The 15,381-nt window shown below is 37.9% G+C and overlaps 1 protein-coding gene across 1 annotated transcript in view; it reads right to left on the bottom strand.

Moving 5' to 3' along the window:
* The window catches only part of TET1 (tet methylcytosine dioxygenase 1), a 183,968-nt gene that overhangs the window by 16,011 nt on the left and 152,576 nt on the right, over positions 1-15,381 (bottom strand). The window contains exons 10-11 of the mRNA XM_001368924.4: positions 12,693-12,830; positions 1,524-1,863 (exon numbers count right to left, since the gene is read on the bottom strand). Of these exons, the coding sequence (XP_001368961.3) occupies positions 1,524-1,863; positions 12,693-12,830 (478 nt within the window). The remainder of the gene's footprint in view (positions 1-1,523; positions 1,864-12,692; positions 12,831-15,381) is intronic.

Genomic DNA, 15,381 nt, shown 5'->3' with positions numbered 1-15,381 from the left:
AAAGTATGGAAGAAACATTGAAAAGTGTCACATATACACTAATATCTGGAAACCCCAAGAGTCAAAGAGAAAGCTCCTCTGATTGTCATCCTATCCTGATGGCAGGAGCCAATGACCAGGGCTTGCCAGGAGCTCCCACACCCCCATCTGTGACGTAGGGAGCATTCTCACACTCAGCTAACTAATATGTGACCAGGAGATGGTTAAAACTGGGGTGACCCAGGAGAACATTGTATACCCGAAATACTGGCACCTGTGAAGGACTAAACTGTTATCAGCAATGCAAAGATCTAAGATAACCCCAAGGAACACAGGATGAAAATTGTTATCTGAAGCCAGAGAAGGAACAGTTGGAGTCTGAATGCAGATCAAAGTGAACCATTTTTCATCTCATTTCCTTCATAAGTTTTTTCTTACACATATATGATATGTGACTTCCTTCACAGCATGAGGAATATGGAAATATGTAGTGCATGACAGCACTGGTATAACCTAGAACAGGTTATTTACAATCTCAGAGAAGGGAAAAGGAGAAAGGAAGGAACAGAATTTGGATCACAAAATGTCAGAAAACAATTGTTAAAATTTGTCTCTATATGGAATTGAAAAAAAAATAAAAATGAGAATGAGATTATTAAACAGAAACATTATGAGATGATGACAGGCCCTGTGCCCCCTCTTTTGCACCTGGGGTCCTTCTTTACAGGGAAGGCTACTTCTTCCAAGCCTCTATTTAAGAAGGGAGTTCAAGTGGCTTATTTTCCACTGTTTCAAGGTGGTTGAACATCAAGAGCTAATACCATGAACCTATTAGAGACAATTTCCTCCTCTTAATTGTCATGGACTAATGGTATTTATTGACTCCTGGACTTTGAGTGTGAAAGAACTGAGTTTAAACCCCTCCTCAGACACTGACTTAGCAGTGGAACCATGGCTACGTCATTTCACTTTTTCTGAAGATCAGATTTCCTTTTCCATGAAATGGGAATAACAATACCTATGCTGCTAGCTACCTGGTAGGATGGTTGTAAAAATCAGATGAGAGTGCATGCACAGGGTTTTGTTGGTAGACCTATAAAACTTAAAATAGTACAAACATGCTATTGATTCTTCAATAATGACCCAGAGTCTCATTTGACAATAATCAATAAAAATAACTGCTAGCTAAAAATGCTAGCAAGGTTTGTAAAGCCCTTTCCTCATAAGCACCAGGGAAGTGACTTTTACATTCAGGCTCAGACCCATGATTCTAAGCTAAGCCTTCTGACTCTGCTTATTGGGTCTTTCCTCCATCAGGCGTAGGAGAATAACATTTTTTAAAGGAAGATGAAAGAAAAAAGTCAAATGCAAAAGATAACTCCAATTCAAACCAGAGGCTTGAGTTCTAAGGAGAAAACACTGATTAAGCACTTCTGTGTGCAGAGCACTCTATTGTTGTGAGGGGAGACACAATCTTTTCATAAGCTGCTGTCTCCACCTACCTGGTGCTGGAAGAATGACCAAGTAAGTTGAGTGTTACTTACCTAAAGGTTGGGGGGCCCTGTTGGGCGCTTCCAAAGGTCCATTTTTGAGCTTTACTGGAGGCGGATGTTTCTTTGGCACCTGTCCAGGCTTCTCAGTTTGTACCCTCCTGATGTCCACCTTCTTTTTCTTAGTGGCTTTCACTGGCTCAGCTAACATCCTCACCTCTCTGGGGAAAGCAGTGAGCACCTGGATGGCCCCAGTTTTGATCTTGGCCTCTAATCCCTCTTTTGTGCCAAACTCATCTGTTTGGGAAATTTTATACAGTGGCAGCACGTGGAGCTGCTCATCTTTGGGAACGACACCTACTGAGCGGTTATCTTCTTTTGTCAGTGTACAAACCTGCAGAAAGAATCACAGAGGCAGCAAAGTTGAGGGCTTCCGAGTTACTGGCATTTACCTGTAGGACCCTGGCTTTTCTCCCTACAGGTTCTGAAATCATGGCTCACATCCTCAAACAGTCAATCAACTTGGGATAGTTGAGATCCTTTTCCTGTTTCTAAACACTGGTTTTCTATGGAATTGCTGTACTAGTCCAAAACTCAACAAATATTTACTGAGCAACTACCAAGTGAGGAAGTGTACCAAATAATGGGATTACAAAGAGAGAGAAAAAAATTCCTGCCCTCAATAAGTCAACAGGCACTAAGTATCATGCTTGGAATACAAAGAAAAACAAACAACAAACAACAACAAGGTTGCTCTTGAAGAGGAGACTGCCTGCAAGTAATTGTATAAACAGGTTTTCTATAGATGAAACTGGAGATAATCTCAGAAGGAAGGCCCTAGAGAAATGCTTCTTGGGCAGGAGGCAGGGCTTTAGCTATTTTGCTATGACTTTTCTTCCAATGTTCCTGAAGAAACAAGGGGGAAATGGTTTTTTCCTAGAGTAGGAAGCTGAGCTAAAAGAGAATGTATTGGATTTGGCTCAAAAGGTTGTCTCAAACACCAGCTCCAGCCAACATTAATGGGAAGAGTCAGGGCTGAAAAATGCCAAGGAATCCTTAAATGACTATGTTTGGCTGTAAAGCAGTGGAACTCTGCTGGTTATTTTGGGGTATCAGAAGCAGAGGAAAAGATGGTAATTAAATTATTGTTCTGGCACAGTTGATAGAGCCACATATTTCGCAACTATAGTATTTATGCCAAACTAACTATTTAGCTAAAACATTTTATCTTATCTTAGAGAATGATTTTCAAAGAAAATATATTAACACCAATCAAGTAATCCTTCCAAGTTCCTACATGAATCCTCCGCTTCCCTTCCTGATTCCACTCCAGGCCTCACTAAATGCCTTTCACCCACAACTGGAAGCCTGACAAGCCCTCCGGTCACTGCTGGCCCTTTGCCAATAATTGCTTTCCAATCTGGAACTATTTCAAAATAGAGGCTTGAAATTCCCATCTCCAGTGGCTTCTTGACCTTTTTCTCTACCCTGCTCCCAATGGGACTTGATTATATTTTTGCTTGAGTATTTTCCTCGAGAGGAAGCTCAGTTTAGTGAATAGAGGGCCAGTGAGGAACAGAGAGAGCCTTGGGTTCAAATTCTCTCTGTCACATATTGACTGTGTGACCATACACAAATGAATCCTTTGGTATGCACAGTCAACCTTCTAAGAATATCAATTACAGACAGTTTGTGTATCTGCAGCTAATGGGGTTGCCACACAGGCAGTACCTCGGGAAGGTAATGAAGGCGGGGAAAGTACAGGCCCAGACAAAGAGCCACAAGTATTTTCTTCATCATAAAAATTTATCACAATCTCACACACTTCACCCACCTATCACACTAAGATTTTAAATAAGTCACTAGAAGAGAGCAGAAAAAAAAGAATGTTGAGCTTTCTATCTTCAGCAGAGAAACTGAGAAATTGCTTTCTTAGAGAGAAACCTAGTTTAGCAATTCCAAATCTGAAAGGGCCATTCTGACATCACACTCTGTATCTTCAGAGTAGGATTGTCACCTTCCTGAACCTGAGGACGGTTGGGTTTTGTCTTTAAAGGAACACATAATTAGGTGATGGCTGTCTTATTTTTGGAAGTGTGTGTGGCAGCAACTAGGGCACTGGTAAATTTGAAGGGCTTTGCTGCAATGGAGTGATAATAAGCACAGGTAAATTGACTATAGTCTTTAGAACTCGCAAGCTCAAAGCTCTGGAGAGATGATCAGTAGCCAGGAAAACTGATTCAAGCCTGGCCAACATTAGGAGAGGCACAGCCCCAAGGAATGAGGAAATGATTATTGTGCTGCTCTGCCCTTGGTCAGACACATCTGGAATGAGGTATTTAGCTCTAGGTGCCATATTTTAGGAAGAGCACTGATGAGCTGAAGAGGATCCAGAGGTGAGTAACCCAATTGTACCTTGTAGGTCAGTCACCTAAGACATAGATGCAGGCCCTAGAAAAGTTCATCCTGGAGAAGGGGCAAAGGTGGCAGGACAGGACCTCTTTTAATGGCTGTACTGCTTGGTCACAGAGAGCAGAAACAGGAGCCATGAGTATAAGGTGAAAAAAAAAATGCAAAATGAAGCTTGATTAAACATCCTAACAATTAGAATTATTCAAAAGCTGAATGGGGTAGTTAGAATCAAGACTAAGAAGTAGAGGCAGCAACCCAGCTAAATTCTAACATTCCCCTCCAAACAACTTTAAAATAATTCCTCAGACAAAATTTTGGAGTGGCACAGGCAATGAAAAGGCAGTGAGACATTTTTACAGTCTAATCACCTTCGGGAGGTCAGCAGGAGAGATTTGTGAACCAAGGTGATTTGGTGATGGCCCAAAGAACAGCAGCAACAGCCTCAGGAGCTCTCAGCACAGAGACAGTAATGGGGTTCAGACAATGGAAGGAAAGAGATGACAGAGGACCCTTTGCTGGCACTCAGTGAAATTAACATTGGCTGACAATTCTGGATTACAGTTCCAGGGCAGAGAGGAATGCTTATACTTGGTTATATGGGGCTCTAATTTCATTTCCAAGGCAGAGAGAGCACTGACATGCCTCTCTCTAGATCACACTACCTTTGAAGCCCCGAAAAAGTGATGTCCTGAACCAGTTCTGAAAATATGAAAAAGTCAATGCCTCCCCACCCCCAGGTGACCAGGGCCCAATTTTAACATAAATCTTAACATCAAGAAATTGGAAAATGAACAAACAACGCAAGAAGAAACGTGACCATACAAAGACACTAAAGTGGCAAAGAAGACCGACACAAACTCAGAAGAAAACAACACTGCAAAATGCTAACTGGACTGAAGTCCAACAAGAATTCCTGAAAGAATTAAAGAGACACAGAAAATGAAAATGACACCTTAAAAAACTGAACTGGTCTAATGGTAAAAGAGATGCAAAAATTTATGCAAGGAAGGGACTTCTTAAAAATCAGAGTTAACTATATAGAAAAAGAAATAAAAGCTCACTAAAGAAAATAATTCCTTAAAAATTAGAATTGGATAAGTAAAAGCTAATGAGACATCCAAGAACAAGTAAAAGAGAATTTTAAAATAGAAGAAAATGTAAAATGTCAAAATAGAAAAGCAACTGACCTAGAAAAAAGTTTCAGGAGAGATAATTTAAGAATTATTGAACTGGGACAACTGGGTAGCTCAGTGGATTGAGGGCCAGGCCTAGAGAAGGGAGGTACTAGGTTCAAATCTGAAGTCAGACATGTCCTAGCTGTGTGACATCCTGGGCTAATCACAATCCCCATTGCCTATCCCTTACCACTCTTCTGCCTTGGAACTGATATACAGTATTAGGACTACCTTGAAACCATGATTTCTAAGAAGTGTCTAAACAACAAAGTTCAAGAAATTATAATGGAAAATTGCCCCAATATCTTAAATCCAGAAGGTAAAATAGAAAATAAAAGAATTAATCAATGACCTCCTAAAAGAGATTCCCAAATGAAAACTCGGAGGAATAATACAGTCATATTCCAGACCTCTCACAAGAAGGAGAATATTATAAGTAGTCAGAAAGAAACCATTCATATTGTGGATCAGGATCATACAAAATTTATGAATTTCCATGTTAAAGGAGTAGAATGCTCAGAATATGATATTCTGAAAAGCAAAGGAGCTAGGATTAGAACCAAGAATAACCTACTCAACAAAACTGAGCATAATTGTTTGGGGGGGGGGGTATTTAATGACATAGAGGAATTCGAAGCATTTCTTATGAAAAGACCAGAGCTGAATAGAAAATATGACACTAAAAGAAGCATAAAAAAAGTAAACATGAAAGAATAATTATAAGAGTCTAAATACAGTAAAACTATTTACATTCCTATGTGGGAAGATGATACATGAAACTACAAAAAAGCTTTTCATTATATTTAGGGCAGTTAGAACTACATAAACAGAAGATATGATTATATTAGGATGATCTCAAAAAAATGAAGAGAGTGTGTGAAGGAAGTGAGAGGATATTAAAGAGTCTAAGCCCTGGAGCCCCCTGACTTGAGAGTCAGAAATTAAGGTGGGTGACATGATAGAATGAATGAATGTACTGTGAGCATCCCAAACAAAGTGGGACGAGTCAGCAAAATGTCACCACACTGGCATGACATATTAAAGTGATTGGACTGGGAGAGACTTTTAATCCCAGGTGGGGAGTGTGCTAGAGCTCTCTTTTGACTTCTGAGTTTGATCTATGGTGAGCTGCGACACTGCGATGGGGACAGGGCTTTGGTTAGTCAAAAGATGAACTTGTTCTATTTGGGCTGATACTGCTATCTCTTACTCTAATTTTATTAATAAATGATTATTACTCTGGTGAGACCCCCTTTTATTTGTGATAGGGGTGAGAAAGAGGGATGCTCTCAGCAAAAGGGGAAGTGAGAGATAGTAGGGGGAATTTTTATCTTATATAAAAGAGGCATAAAAGGAAGAGCTTTTATAGTGGGACACAATGTTTGAACCTCACTCTCATCAGAATTGGTTCAAAGAGGGAAGACTATGTGTACATACTCAACTGCATATAGAAATCTTTCTCATCCAATAGGGATACAGGAAGAAAAGGAGGGGAGATGATAAAAGGGATAGTGGAATAAGGGAAGTAGTGGTCAGAACCAAAACAGACTTTGGAAGAAGGGTCAGGAGAGAGACAGAGACAGAAGAGAAACAGAAGAAAATAGGATGAAAGGAAATACACAATTAGTAGTCATAACTAAATGAAATTAGCTCACCCATAAAACAGAAACAGATAGCAGAAGGGATAAGAAACCAGAATTCAACAATATGTTATTTACGAGACAGACTAGAAACAGAAAGATACACATAGTTAAAACAAGGGACTGGAGCAGAATCTACTATGCTTCAGCTGAAATAATAATAAAAATAAAGGTTAGCTTTCATGACCTCAGACAAATAAAAAGCAAAAATAGACCTAATTAAAAGAGATAATAAGGGAAACTTCATTTTTCTAAAAATATAATGAATATAAAACATTTCATAGGAGGTTTCTCTGGTAAAGACTTCATTTCTCATATATGTGGGGAACTGAGTTAAAATTTTAAAATAAGAGTCATTCCTAACTGATAAATGGGTAAAAGGATATGAATAGGAAGTATTAAGAAGAAAAAAATCAAATCTGTCTATAGTTATGTGAAAAAAAAACCCTGCTATAAATCACTATTGTTTAGAAACATGCAAATTCAGATAACTCTGAGATCCTACCTAAGACCTATGAGAAATGACAAATGCTAGGGAGATAAAAGGAACACAGGTACACTAACAAATAGGTGTAGTTGCGAACTAGTCCTAACTATTTCTAGGAGAATTTGGAGGAGATGGTTTCAGAAAAAATATGGCAAGATGTGTATGAACTGATGCAAAGAAGAACTAGAAGATTATTGTGTACAGTAGCAGCAATGTTCAACAGTGAAAGACTTGACTATGATGAATACAATGATTTAAGACAATTCCAAAGGACTCATGATGAAAAAACACTACGTCCCTCCAGAAAGACTGGTGAGCACTGAGTGCAAATAGAAGTATAATCAATCAACCAATCATTAATTAATATACCTGCTTTTTGTGTGATATGGCTATTATGGAAATATGTTTTGCATAATTTCACATATATAATTGACATAATTTTTGTTGTCTTCTTAGTGGGTAGGAAAGGGATAGGAGAGAGGGAGAGAATTTGGAACTCAAACTTTAAAATGAAAAGAATACTAAAAATAAATAATAATAATTTGTTAAAGGCTGAATGCTCTAACCTTCCACTGGGGTATGTGTGTGCATGTATGTCTTTAATCAAAGATTGGATGATCTCATGTCATGATTGTTGTAGAAGGAATCCATTTTCAGGTATAGAATCAGCAAGATGGCCAAAGTGATCCTTTAGAACTCTAAAACTCTTGAGATTTGTGAAATCTTTAGGAATATACTGATTTCCTTTGTCTGCAAAGACTAGATGAACAGTTCTCAAAATGTGGTATGGGGACCCCTGGGAGTTGCCAAGATCCTTTCAGAGGTCCATGAGATTTATAATATTTTTACAATAATACTAAGATATTTAAACTTCTAATGAGATAGAAACTGATTGATATAAAACACATAAACAAAAGCTCTTAGGGGTCCTTGATAAATTTTAAGACTGTAAAAAAGGTCCTAAGAGCAGAACATTTGAGATCTGTTGGACTACATAAATTAAGACTTTTTTGAGTTTCCAGCAACAGAACAAAATGATTAAAAATGAGTTGAGTAGCAGCATAAGAAGAACTGGTCTAGGTTTTGTGCATAAACTTTTGGGTGAAACCTCTGATGCTGTACATAGAGCATCTCAGAATGTGCTTGGAATTTGAGAGTCCAAAGTCCTCCCTAGCCTAAGTGAGAGATCACAAGGTATTATGCTGACTTTTCCTGAAACATTAAGAATGAGAACTGATCAACTCAAAAGAATCACAGAAAGTCTTCTTATTTGGTCAGTTTGGTGTTAAGACTTTTCCTGTTTCAATAATATAAATATATTAAATGGTAAAAAAGCACCAATTGGAGGAATATACTCCCTCTTTTAAATCTTTTCATCTCCCTTACTGCCTATTAAAACAAATTGTGCCAAATATCATGTCATGCCTGTCATCAGTGAAAACAGATGTGGTGAGATGAGGGTTGGGCATGAGAACCCTGAATATAAAGCACATTCCTGAAGAAGTCCATCAGTTTGGACAGCAACCTCTACATAGATCATGATGCTCCAAAAACACTCAACAATTTTCCTTGGAGAAGCCCTTAAAATATTGCACTGACCTTGGCAAATAGCCTTGTAACAACTAGGATAAGTTCACCGAGGGTGGGAGGATCTGTTAAGGGACTACTGCAAATTTCAGGTAGGTGAAATATGTTTTATTAGAGGATTGGCAGTGGGAATATAGGACACGGGATGGATTTTAACCAATGGTGCAGAACTATTGTTACTTAGCAACAGATTAATTGGAGTGTGAGTTGAAGGAGAGCAAAGTCTTAAAAATTACTTCATGGTACCTTCTAGCTCTAAATCTAAAATCACATGAGTGCTGGATTTGGAGTCAGAAGAACTGGGTTCAAATCCTGTCGATATACTTAAGCCCTCTGGACGTCAATTACTTTTTCTACGAAATGAGGACGGAGGTTGCAAGATACAGTGGGAAGAGCACTGTCTGAAGAAACACAGTCTTAAGACCTGAGATTGAGCCCTACCTTTGAGGCTTACTAAGTGTGAGAACCAAAACAAGTCACTTAATCTCCCTGAGCCTCTATTTCCTCTGCTGCAAAATGAAGAGTCTAGATAAAGCATTCCTGGAGGGCTCATCCAGGTCTAGGTCTTTGATATTATGATTCCATGGCTAGATCATGTCTAGGAACCATGCTAATTTTTGGTCTGGAACATGAAACACTAGGGGAAACATCAGAGCCATAGACAGTCAAGTTTGGAAGGGGAGGGAGGTTCCAATTGTGGTACTTTTTGTTATTTTCAAGGAAAAAAGGTAAAGGGAGATCAATTCCAGTGGCAACGTGGCTGGATCAAGGTCTGCAGCCTTGGCAGCCAGAGCCACTTGTCAACTGGAAACAATTACCACTATTACTAAGGCTGTAACATGACTAAAAGAAGGATGGTATTGGTTTGTCCTAACTGCTAGATCTCCACCCTAGGTCCAGGTTGATTTTCTAGGGAGGTTTCTTTTTGGTTTTGGCTCTATTATACAGCGAGTCATCCATACATAAGTAAATAATTGTTATCCATTGTATTTTAATGTGAAATATCACTTGGAAAGCATAAAATTACTTAGGTTATGCATCTCTCAATAGAAAGATTTAATGCCTTGCAAAAAGTTTTCAAAACATTATTAGAAGCAACTAGGTGGATCAGTGGAAAAAAAGCCCAGCCAGGAGACAGGAGGTTCTGGGTTCAAATCTGACCTCAGAACCTTCCTACCTGGGTGATCCTGGGTAAGTCACTTAACCCCAATTGCCAAGCCCTTATCATTCTTCTTTCTTGAAACTAATTCTAAGATAGAAGGTAATATTGATTCTGTAATACTACTACTGAGTCTGCATCCTAAAGAGATAATAAAAATGGGAAAGGAACTACTTGTACAAAAATATTGAATGTAGCTCTTTTTTTCCGTTAGCAAAGAATTTGAAATTGAAGGAATGTCTATCAATTAGGCAATGGCTGAACAAATTGTGCTATCTGCTGGTGATGGAATACTATTTTTTTTTTTAAGAGTGGTAAGGGCTAACAATGGCGGTTAAGTAACTTGCCCAGGATTGCACAGATAGGAAGTGTTTAATGCCAGATTTGAACCCAGGACCTCCCATCTGTAGTCCTGGCTCTCAATCCACTGAGCCACCCAGCTACCCTGGATGAAATACTATTGTGCTATAAAAAATGAAAAATAGGATGATTCAGAAACAGCTGGAAAGATCTACATGATGTGATGCAGAGTGAAATAAGCAGATCTGGAAGAACATTGTACATAGTAACAGTAAAACTGGATGATGATTATCTGTGAAAGACTTGGTAACTCCCAGCAATGCAAGGATCTGGGGGCAATTCTGAAGGACTTCTGACAAAGAATGCCGCCTATCTCCAGAGAAAGAACTGTGAGAGTGGGAGGGATGCAGATCAAAGCAGACTGCAGACTATCATTCACATCAGTGTATTTACAGTTTGATTTTGGGGTTTGGGATTTGTAGGAGTGTGTTCTTACAATATGGAAGTGTGCTTAAATGATAATACACATATAGCCCCGAGCAAATCTCCAAGTGGGAGGGGGGGAGGGGGAAGGAGGGAGATGGTTTAGATCTTATAATTTTGGAAAATGTATGTTGAAAGTTATTTTTATATGTAATTGGGAAAATAAAATACCTTCGAATTTCCAAAAAAGACTTAAAAAATCATTATTAGTTGGGTTTCCTATTGTAACAGTTCATTGTGAAATATAAGTAGAAAGAAAAAGGTCCCTTAAATTCGAGAGAATCCAAATAGCACCTAGTTGTGGTAGCAAAAAACTAAGAAAAAAGTGGTTTCTCACTGATTAGGTGATGTCTGTATGCAATTATGAATATGAAGAATAAAGAGAAAAATAGGAAGGGGCATATGAATTGACTCAGAATGAAATAAGCAGGAACCAGGAAAATAACATGCATTAATACAACAGGGTAAATGAATAGAAGAATAAAGAAAAATAAAACAAAATTGAAAATCATGTAATTGCAGCGGCCAATTTTGGCCTCTCAGAAGAGATGAGAAAATGTATCTGTTCGCGGAAGCTCGGTGGTACAATGGATAGAACACTGGGCCTGGAGTCGGGATGATTTGGCACAAAGTAGATGCTTAATAAATGCTTATTCTTTTCTGTTCCTGTCCCTTCTTTCTTTGTATTATAAGGTTAAGGCTCACTGGACAGACTGGGGTGGAGTGAGAGGAAAACAAGGGAGGGGGCATATAAGAAAATGATTGGGATGTAAAAATAAAAGGCTTCAATACAACGTTGAAAAACAATCTCTACATATCACACCTCTTCATCTCCAAATAAACTGGCCCACAGCAGACGCACTTATTTCTCTATAACTGTCAGGAAAAGTTAGCAAAAAAGAGAAGAAAAAACAGGTAGAATTTGCTCCGTTTCTTTACAATCCTCTGCCTGACTTTCATTAAGTTTTCTGTCTGGCTTCTTCTGGGTCCATCTTGAGCTCTTTTTAAAGGCAATAAGCATTTCATTTTGTCTGTTTACAAAGCTATATACATACACGCACACACTTATCCATGGCTGCCTGCATACACACATAGACACACACATACATGTCTACCATTAAGAACAAATGTAGAGAGCCCTGACATAAGCCTGTGCATAATGACATCAAAGCTTCCAGACATTTTTATTCCAATGTCTTTAAAATGTTCTGCACAAAGCAGTTCATATGAATTCAAGTTCAACTAAATGATTCCTGGTGTTTGACTGGCCTTTGCCAATGGGGTCTTTAGTTCCAAGATCCACATTCATAAATTTGTGGTCCATCCAATTTCCAGTGAACTATGTTGAAAAGCCAAGAAGAATGTCATATACAACAAAACACTTTTATGGTGATCACAATTATTTTACCATTCAAATGTAAAAAAAAAAGAAAGGTTTTCAAAGGGGAAAAAAAGGCAGAGTTTAAGATTTTGGACACTATTGGAAAACCTCCCTCTAAATGATTTCCAGACAGAGGAAATGCCATGGTATATCAGCCAAAGCAACACAATTAGATTCACTAACCAGGCACTTTACTTACATTTTGGTTTAAAGCAAGTTATGAACTTCAGGGTGGAAAGTACTCTCTATACTAACAACTAACAGTGCACATGAATTTATCTGTAATTCCTAGACTTGAACACCAAAAATGATTCCCTTCCCAAAGGTTACCATTAGGGCAGCCATTATGGATTTGACTTTTAGGGTAAGGGATGCATGTCTTGGACCTAGTTCAGGTACCTAAAAAGGCTCCAAAGAATACTAGTGGATGATAGCAATGACTGTAATCAACTACCAGGGAAGATAACATCTGCATGGAACTAGAGGTGTACTGAAGACATTCCTCAAGACATACTTAAGGGACCATATGATAGAAATGAGAAATAAAAAGAATTAAAAAGGGGGAAAGAAGAAAAAAAAAGTGAAAATTTGAGACATACCACAGTACTTCCATTATTCATGTTATGTGTGTCTTTGTGGGCATGAGCACAGAAGTCTATACAGGCAGTAACCCCAGAGAAAGGACGTCCATCCTTACGACCAAGACGGCAATCTGGGCCAAGATGTTCATTTTCTACCTGGAAAATAAAGTCAATAGAATGATCTGGAAGTGGTATTGAGAAACTTTTGTTTTCCTGGTAGAATAATTCTGAATTCCCTTGCCTTTACTGTAAAAAGGGATTCTTTATTCCTTTTTAAATTTTAACAGGGGACCTAGTGGTCCTCTTACCATAGGGATGTGTAGGGATTAGTGAGCCCAGTGATAGGATACAGAAACCGGGGACAGGAAGGAAGACCCATAGAGATAGGAAGTGAGGTAGAAAAAGCTTATAAAAGAGGCCAGCGTGAGTTGGTTGGGCTGTCAGTTGCTGACATTTGGCCGGGGGGGGGGGGGGGTGTTAGTTGTTGGCCTTTACAGTTTATCAGTTGCTGACAGTTAGGGCTGGCAGTTTTAGGAAGTTGGCTGTTAGGGGTGTTGATCTTTCTGGGTTGGTGATTAGTTGGTGGTTGGTGTTTAGTTGCTGAAATATAAAGGCCAGTCTGAGCTTACGGAGAGGGCTCTTGGCTTTAGCCTTTAGAGTTTTTTTGGCCTTTTGGGTTTTTGGTTTGGGCTGTTAGGGTTTTTTCCTTTCCTTGAACTTTTGGAAGGTGGAGGGTCAGACCTAATTGGGGTTGGATTAAATACTGATTGGGTTGGTTTTGATTGGGCTGGACTGAGTTGGAACTTTGTGGGGTAGTTGTTAATAGCAGTATAGGTAAATATAGTTATAGCTAAATATAACTATATTTTTAAATATAGGCAGTTTTATAATAAATATAACATATATTTATAATAAATATAGGCAGTTTTGGATAGTAATTATAGGAAGTTATAGATATAGATAACTACTCTGGTAATTAGGAAATATTTTCTGTACCTTTTTCCTATATTTCCCTGCTTTGCTATATTCTTTTATGATCTCTATTTTAATTAAACTAAATTGTAAATTGTTAAAAGCTTCTAGAAGTTTCCTTTTCTCTGGCTTAAGGGGATAATATTAATTTACAACTCTACTACATTCTCATTAAAACTTAAATTATTAAAAGCTGATGTCTTAGTTTGTCAAAACCCTTATTTTAACCTTTACATTACTAAGGAAAAAACTCAAAATTTTTTGCCTAAAATCAATGAACGAACAAACAACATGATGTACATTTACTATCTGTGTGCTAGAGGAAATAATGACAAGTAGTTAACATTTTGGAAGAGATATTCTAAGGAAAATCACAGCTGAAGACTCACATGGGGATAATGACAAGGGCTCAACACTGGACTGAGCTCATGTTCTGCCCCTGGAGGAACCTCTCAGGAAGATGTTGAATTTGGTTGTGAAGCCACCTCCAGCACTTGGGAGTTCTGAGCCCTGATGCACAAGTGGTTTCATTTGTAAGTTTTAATTTGATATTCTATTCAATGGCGTTAAAAGTTATGGGACATGCTTGACATGATTCTTATGATGCTTTATGTGAAATGTCAGTTATTCTTGTGGTACAGGAAGAAGAACAATAATATAATGGAATATTCAAATGTTACCTATACTTTGCACACATTTGAAAATGTGCCCATCGTTGACAGAAAGGTTCATGAGACAGGATCAAAGTGGTTTAAAGTAATTGCATTTAAAATCAAAGGACAATAATATTTACCATGAAATAAAAGCATTTAACTTACTATTTCCTTTGCTTTTTTAAATTTTTTGTCTTCCTTAAGTTCACCTTTTTTTCCTTCTAAATATGGTTTTGCCTTGCTCTTCCTTAGTCTGTTTCCATTTTTTGTTTGCCTTAGACTATTTTTATGTAAAGAACCTACATTAGCAAAATTATTTTCTTCCTGCTTTCATCTTTTGAGGCTCTCTTTAATGATGCTCTTTAAGCTTCTTACTTTCATCTTCATTGTCTCTCACAATGCAAGTATACATTTTTCATTCTTTGTTGTTTTTCTTATTCTTTAATTTTATTTAAATTTTCCTTCTCTCTATAAATGTTTTCTTAATCCCTCTCTACTCTGACCTGTAAAAATAGTAGAAAATACAAAAACAGATTTGTTAGATAAAATAATTTATTACCAAATGCCAAACAACACTGTTGGGGGTGCATCTGGGTGACTCGGTGTATTGAGACCCAGGCTTAGAGTCAAGAGGTCCTGAACTCAAACCTAGCCTGACACATTTCCTAGCTTTGTGACCATTTGACAAGTCACTTGACCCCCATTACCTCACCCTTGCCATTCTTCTGCCTTACAACCAACACACAGTATTGACTCTAAGACAGAAAGTGAGGGTTTTCAAAAATAACCTTACTGGACATAGGTAAAAAATTAGTTCTTAGAAAAGTTATTTTCATTTCAATTTAGGTATCATAGTGACTGATATTGATTGGGTATTAGAATTGAGCTGGAGACAATTCCAATGATGCCAGAAGGCAAAAAGAATCTGGGAACAATAGAATATATTAAATAGGATATCTTAAAATAATATATAATATCTTAAAAAGGAAGTCCAACTTGGAGATTTTTTTCCCAACTCACACATATTAATAAGAATTTTATTCAAATATACCAATTGAAATAGATTAAAAGCAGATTCTCAT

Source organism: Monodelphis domestica, chromosome 1 (assembly GCF_027887165.1).
Source record: "Monodelphis domestica isolate mMonDom1 chromosome 1, mMonDom1.pri, whole genome shotgun sequence".
Lineage (NCBI taxonomy): Eukaryota > Metazoa > Chordata > Mammalia > Didelphimorphia > Didelphidae > Monodelphis > Monodelphis domestica.
This window is presented reverse-complemented; position numbering and strand designations above follow the sequence as displayed.